The sequence below is a fragment of the Osmerus mordax genome, chromosome 8, assembly GCF_038355195.1.
Source record: "Osmerus mordax isolate fOsmMor3 chromosome 8, fOsmMor3.pri, whole genome shotgun sequence".
In the NCBI taxonomy this organism is placed as follows: domain Eukaryota; kingdom Metazoa; phylum Chordata; class Actinopteri; order Osmeriformes; family Osmeridae; genus Osmerus; species Osmerus mordax.
In genome coordinates, this window is record NC_090057.1 from 7,669,061 (window position 1) to 7,675,925 (window position 6,865).

Here is a 6,865-nt window from a genome sequence, read left to right on the forward strand (position 1 = left end):
CACATACAGATTTTTTACCTAACCCTTACTCTTGTAACCATACTCCTCTTCAGGGGCCTTGTTAGGGGAGCAAACAGGGGAGAATCCGGGGGAGAGAGAGAGAAAAGGAGGGGGGGGGGTAAGCAGAGAGGGATGGGAGAGGAGAGAAAGGGAAGAGGCGAGAGGTGGGGTAGGAGAGAACAGAGAAAAGAAGAGGGAGACAGAGCAGGAGGAGAGGATAGAAAGGGAGGGGGGAGGTGAGCCATGTGGCTGATGTTGGTAAACAGTAACCAGCCATGCCTGGGCATTGAGGCGGACTCACACACACACACACAGACACACGCACTCCCGCCGGACAAAAAATAGAAGAAAACGCATTCAATGCTCTGAGTCGGCCAGTCAGCAGCTGCTCCAGTTTCCATAGCAACGAGGGAACAATGCAGGAAGAGCAGTGAGTGTGTGTGGGTGTGTGTTCCTGTCCACTTGAAGTGTGTGTGCGTAGGTGTGTGTGGGAGGGTGTGGGAGGGATGGGGGGGTTCGCTGCAGGACACTCTTTTATTCCTTTGTGAAGAAGAGTATATCAGGATGAGAAAATAACAGAGAAAGACATGGAGTAAAGGAAAAGAGAAACACAAATCACAGAAAGAGAGCGGGGAAACACAGGAGAGACAAACAGAGAAAGAGAGTGAAGGAGTGTTTATTACTGTTGAAGTTGAATGAGTCAGAACCACACAGAGAGATATTTTTCAAGGTCTATTTATTTTTCAAAATGAGGTATTTCAAAGTGCTATGAGTTGAAGCACTAGATGTACAGTTTAAGAATGAAAAAAACAACAATCTTATATCAGTTTACCCAGTTCTCTGCACCCGATAGTTACAAGTATATAAACAAGAAAGAAATAAAGCCGGAAAGAAAGAAAAGAGTGAGGCAGGGGTACGGGGTGATAAAAACACATTTCTGTACAAAATAATTATTTCATATTGAGAAAGGAAAATGTCAAGGTGACGTGATATCTAGTGAGAACTCATTTTCATACGAAAATATAGGTGTACATTTTAGTATGTATCAGGGTCACACTAAAGCATTAAGGGGTGGATTAGTAATATGGTTCAATACAAAGAAGAGAAATAAGGAAAATAAACAACAATAACAACAACAACAAAACAATATATTGTTATATACAAAGTTTGGTGACCCTCTGAAAAGGTGGCCTTACAGTACGTTCAAATGTATAGAAAGTTCCAGTCTAATTATTGGCAGCTTCTTGACGTATAAAAACCAGACCAAAAAAACTCTACAAAACAAGGCAGATTGAGTATTTGTATCTGTACAGTATCGTTATTTACAAAAGTGTCGGCTAGCAAGGTGCACAGTTATTCATCCACTGACTGTTTCAGCACCAGTGAGAACAAGATAGAGGAGAGCTGGAGGAGCGGAGGAGGAGTGAGGAGAGGGGATCGAAGAGGAGGAAAGAAAAGTGGGGAGAAGAGAGGAAGGGGAGGCGAAGGGAGTCTACAAGTCGTTGTGACATCGTATTTGGAACCTGGAGGTCAGAGGTGGATGTGTGTCTTCAGTTTACAGTGGTGAAGGCAAAGCGTGCTGAGTCTCTATGTGAGCTTTGACCCACAGCCCCCTACTTGTTGGGGGTCACCTGGTTTGGGGCTAGCGTCACAGTGAGTACAAAAAAATACAAGGTATAAAAACAACAATGAGAGAGAAGGATGACTGGAGTCCCCTCCTCCCTCCCACTCCACCTGGTGCTCTTGTCCTCGGCGTGACTGGATTGATAAAGTAAACCCTCAACATTCTCAACGTCAACAAATGTGCAAAAAAAGTGGCGGCAGTGAAAGTCCGAGTGTCAACAACCCCCTCGGTCTCTGAGACTCAACCATATATATGCGCGTGTGTGGTGTGTGTGTGCGTGTGTGTGTGTGTGTGTGGTGTGTGTGCATGTACGTGTGGATCCGAGCGTGTATATACTGGACAGGACTGCGTGTGCATCTACAGAGAATGCGAAGAGGGCTCATGGGGGTGCGTGTGTGTGTATAAGATGCCCCAGGTTAGCGAGTCCTGGCCTGATCGAGCCGCCTCATCAGCTGGTGTCTCCGGGCTGCCAGCTTGTCTCTCTCCTGCTGCAGGCGCTCGCCCTCGGCCTCCAGGGAGACCAGGTACTCGGCCGCCTTCTTCAGGATCAGCACCTTGGCCGCCTTGTCGTTGTGGGCCAGCTCGGGCACGTGGTCGCGCAGCGTGAGGAAGCTGGAGCGCAGGTCGTTGCGTCGCTGGCGCTCCAGGATGTTGTGGTTGCGTCGCCGCTCGCTGTCCTCCGAGTCGGAGCCGCCGCCCCCCCGCGGGCTGCTGTCCCCGCAGGCGCTGCGCTTGGAGCGCGAAGACGAGGACGTCGTCGCGGAGACTGAGCCGCAGGCGCCCGTGGAGAGTGAGGATGAGGAGGAGGATGAGGAGGAAGAGGAGATGGTTCTGGCGGAGGGTCGCGGGCCGTCGCCACGGTGTTTCTTGGAGGGCGGGGCGGGGTCGTCGTCGGAGGCGTAGGGGGAGGGGGCAGCATAGTTGTGCTGCTGCTGGTGGACTGAGCTCCTCTTCAGGATCAGCTCCTGGGGCGCCCGGCTAGCCAATCGGCTCACAGCACCGGACCCCGAGGAACCTCCCACCTTGGGCCGCACCGAGATGGTGACGGTGCCGGTCGCCATGGGTGACATACCGTTGCGTCTTTTCTCCACGGTGACCACGTCAATCTCCTCCTCGTCCTCGTCGTCCTCGTCGTCCTCGTCATCCTCGTCGTCATCTTCGTCCTCGTCATCGTCTCCTTCCTCCTCTGAGAAAGAGAAACACAGCGTGAGTGACGATGAATGACTAAGACACCAGCTATTTCGACTTAATCTGTGGTGCTAACAGATGACAGGTGTGTGTGTGTGTGTGTGTACCTGTCTGTGTGTGTATGGGAGAGTGAGTGCAGGAGTATTGCTCAGCGAGACTTGTTTGCACAAAGAGTAATGCTCAGTGTCAGTCAGTTATGCACTAATTCACACTGAGGCCCTGTTTAACTGTGCTCTTTCCCTCTCTCTCTCCTTCTCTCTCTCTCCTTCTCACTATCTTTCTCTTTAACCTTTAGAGGGAGACTTCAGTGTCTGGCAAGCTGTCTATCTGAGCTGGTCTGGTCATTTCTCCATATCTCACTGAACTTCTAAATTCATTCAGCTTCCACTCAACACTCATCTACAGCTCAATGCTCTCATCGTAAAACCTATATTACAGCCCAAACTTATCATAAATCGTTCTCTTTGAAGATGAGAGGAGGTGGAAGCTAAGTCCTGAGTGTGAGAAAGAAGGGGAAGACAGGGGGGAGAATGTGTGTGTGTGTGTGTGTGTGTGTGAGAGGCCCAGTTAAAATGCCTTTGCGATAATGGCTATCATTATCAACTAAGCCCCATGCAGTACAGTGTGGCATTTTACAGTTTACTCGAACCCACATCAGACGCTTCACATACACACACACGCACACACTCACACCTACACACACACACACACTCTGGCTGGCACAGCTATCAAAACAGCACGACGGCAGAGGGCTCAGCTGGGTGTTAGGGGGCGTGGCCCGTCTCACCACATGTGAGTCTGAGAGGGGGCTGTTTGGTATGTGAGCCCCCACAGCCCTGAGCAGAAGGCTGGGTGGGTACACAGTCTAGCTGGTAGGCTGTCAAGAAAATGGGGATCAGTAGAGCAGACTTGGCCGAGAAGTTGCCTTCTTTGTTTCCTGATGCAGCAGAATGAGTAGCGAGAGAGAAACCCATGTCCTTTAGTTGTAATGAATAATGTGATTATATTGTTAAAGGCATAAACTCGCAGTCATAGCCTATCTTATCAGTGTTTTCCGTCTGAACTGTTGATTCTGTGGTAATCCCATTATCTTCAATATAGTGCCAAAAAAGAGGAGGGGTGTGGGTAGAATTTGGAACACTAGGGTAATGTGTATTCTAAAACCTTCTACCGTTTTCTATTTTTTTAAGTCTGCGGCGCCTCTTTGATGGAGAAATGAAGAGCGCGCAGTTAAAAGACACACAAAGAGTTAGAAAGAGAGAGAGAAACAGAGAGATAGAGAGAGACGCGACTTAACGCTGCAAGCGGCGGAAGAGCCCTGCAACCGTATTATCCGCAGGCTGGCGGGGCGGCAGGCGATCGGATCACCCTTTAAGCCGAGGCGCTGGAGCGGCGCCAGGAAGACAGCTGTCGAGAGGGAGCGCTTGTTCAAAGCTGTCACCCCTTAAAAGAAACAGGGCCCTCCTCTAGCTTCTTTCTTTAGGCCGCGGTCCAGTCAGGGGGCGGTTTGGCAAGCCTAGTCTAGTTTTCTCTGCCAAGTTGGAGGTCTTTCTACTACCGTTTAGCAGCCGGCCCACAACAAAGACCGTTGGTGTTCTGACTCACGTGAGTTTTGTTTCACGGACGATGCATGCTTAAAACGAACGGAAGTTGAACAGTTAAACGGATTCCAATTGTTCTAATTTGTGGCAAGCTCCCTATACAAAGATACAGAGTCCTTATATTTCCATGTAGTCCTTTGTTATAGCACCACTTGCCTACACAATGTTAGGCTATGTTATGCTCAGACCCCGCAACAAAGGACAGGATTAGTGAAATATGTCAGCAGCATTGTAACACCCACGGCGCTCAACATATTTCTCTAATCCGTGCGTGATCATAACTTGCACCAAGCCGTGAAACAGGCACTTTATAATGTAATCACTTCTACTTAGCACGCTCTAGCCTGGCGTTGCTGCCTGCACGGTGGCGAGGAGGATACACATCACAACACGGACAGCGAGACCGGTGTGTGGAACTGGGCTACTAGTGTCTTTTAGTAGGGTAAGGCTGCGATGCCAACTGGGTCTTAGTTCGTAATGTACACACAGTCCCACGTTTACTGCCATCTGCCGGATGAAGCCCCGGTCTATTACATAAAACTCGTTCACTGTGTCACCACTCACGGCTATAGTGTGTGTGTGTGTGTGTGTGTGTGTGTGTGTGTGTGTGTGTGTGTGTGTGTGTGTGTGTGTGTGTGTGTGTGCGTGTCTGGAATGTAACGAGGTAATCGGATTCAGGGTTAGTCATAGGGGCCTATGAACTCTACTTCCAATCAGCAAGCTACTACTTCAACTCCAGCTAATTATTGGCTAATAATAACATCACTAATAATAAGCACATTTATTTAATGTTATTATAGGCTATACGTTGTCTTGTATACGTTGTTACTATAGGCTACATTTCATCAGCAGCCAGCCCACCCTAGCGAATCGGTGCGTTTTTCAGGCTGTTGTGTATCAGCTGTTATAGAGAGCTCAACAACAAAGGCGCTTTTACGCATCTTCACCATAAGTCACTCACCAGAGTCGCTCGGAGTCTCCTCGGCGCTGCAGCGGGAGGAGGACGGGACGGTCCCGGCTGGACCTGTGCTGCTGCTACCGTTTCTTTTGTTGACAGGGAAGGGAAAGACTATGGTAGGGTCCACACACTCCGACTCGGCACGGCTCAACTCCGGTGCCTTAACGATTACGTTTTTGCTAACTCCGCCGGCACAAGCGGTCGCGGAGGAGATGGCTTTGCCTAGCTTTTCGGTAACGACGCGCTCGAGCTTCTCCCGGGCTGAGAATCCGCTCCACATACAGTCATGGATGATGATGGAATTGGGGTTACTATCCAAAGCGGAGCCGAACAGGTCTCCGTCTGACGTCCCCCAGACATCGTCCTCGGGCAGAAAAAGGAGCTCAGAAGCCCAGTCCAGAGGGTCGCCTAATCCAAAACCCACAAGACCGGAATCCCCGGACGCGTTGGCCAACTCTCCCGGTAGCGCTGCTCGACTGGGAGAAAGGGGCGGCGTGGGCAGCAACTCGAATTTCTTCCAGATGTCCTCTCCCGGTGGCGCGGCGTCAGGACCGCCGTGGTAGAAGTCGTCCTCGTCCGGGTAGAAGCAGGGTTGTAAGGAGTCGAACTCCAAGTCGGAATTTTTACTTATTGTCGCCGGCATTGTATCCCACATTTGAAAAGCCTTCAGAAGGGACAAAAATACTTTAGTCACAAGATTCTTTCAATTAAATGTAATTTCACCTGAATTAAGTAGCCTAACCCGATGACGGTCAAATCTAAGACCAAATCGAGCATCTTCACACAGTTCTAAGTAACCGACACCTAATTCACAAAAAATCCCAAAAGGGAGTGAAGACTGTGACCCCAACTAGGTCCCAGTCACCTTTCCATCTTAGAGGATAGTGATGTTGGAGCTTCAGAGTACAATAGCGCATTATAGTAGCCTAGCAGTCTTTAACGTCTTTAACGCTTGCAAGATCAGTGACAATCCTTACATGTTTAAGTAAACACACAGGACCTACAACAAAAAGACAGCACTGAGAGAGAACACAAAGGAAGTGCTTCCTATCCCCTCTGAAATAGGAAGAGGCTCACCTTGCCCTGAGTCGTGGTATGTTTTCACTCTTGCAGTCAGTAGTAGACTCAAGATTTTGAGCGCACATCTACTCGTGTGTAACGCAGACAGTTCTCTGACACACTTTGTATCAGGCGGTGCTGTGTTATACACTCAAATCTCTGTGTTGGAGTCCAGACTCCGCCCACACAGGGCGGGGCTGTCGGGGTTGGTGCGGCGGGGCGCGCGGCAGACGGGCAGGCAGGATGGCTATGTGAGCTCGAGACTGGCTCCAATGACTCCCAAGCGAATACAAAATCATGTGCCACTGCATTTATGCATTTTATGATTTGTTTTCTCTATACGTACTAAATATATATATATATATATATATATACATTTATGGTGGGCATATTATCAACGAGTAGCCTAAATGTAGTCTTGTTTTCTTTAATTAT

At 49.2% G+C, this 6,865-nt stretch overlaps 1 protein-coding gene across 1 annotated transcript; it reads right to left on the reverse strand.

Annotated features, from left to right (window-relative positions):
* Positions 1–719: 719 nt before the first annotated feature.
* Positions 720–6,542, reverse strand: mycn (MYCN proto-oncogene, bHLH transcription factor). The gene is made up of 3 exons (XM_067241568.1): positions 6,449–6,542; positions 5,375–6,035; positions 720–2,810 (listed from the first exon to the last, which is right to left on the reverse strand). Exons 2-3 carry the CDS (start codon positions 6,024–6,026, stop codon positions 2,041–2,043), a joined length of 1,422 nt encoding a protein of 473 aa, XP_067097669.1. The 5' UTR covers positions 6,027–6,035; positions 6,449–6,542; the 3' UTR covers positions 720–2,040.
* Positions 6,543–6,865: the final 323 nt, after the last annotated feature.

Coding starts and splice junctions, on each gene's coding strand:
- mycn (XM_067241568.1), bottom strand. CDS start 6,026: ATGTGGGATACAATGCCGGCGACAATAAGTAAAAATTCCGACTTGGAG. Junction 2,811..5,374: donor GGAGACTCCGAGCGACTCTG/GTGAGTGACTTA, acceptor TCTCTTTCTCAG/AGGAGGAAGGAGACGATGAC.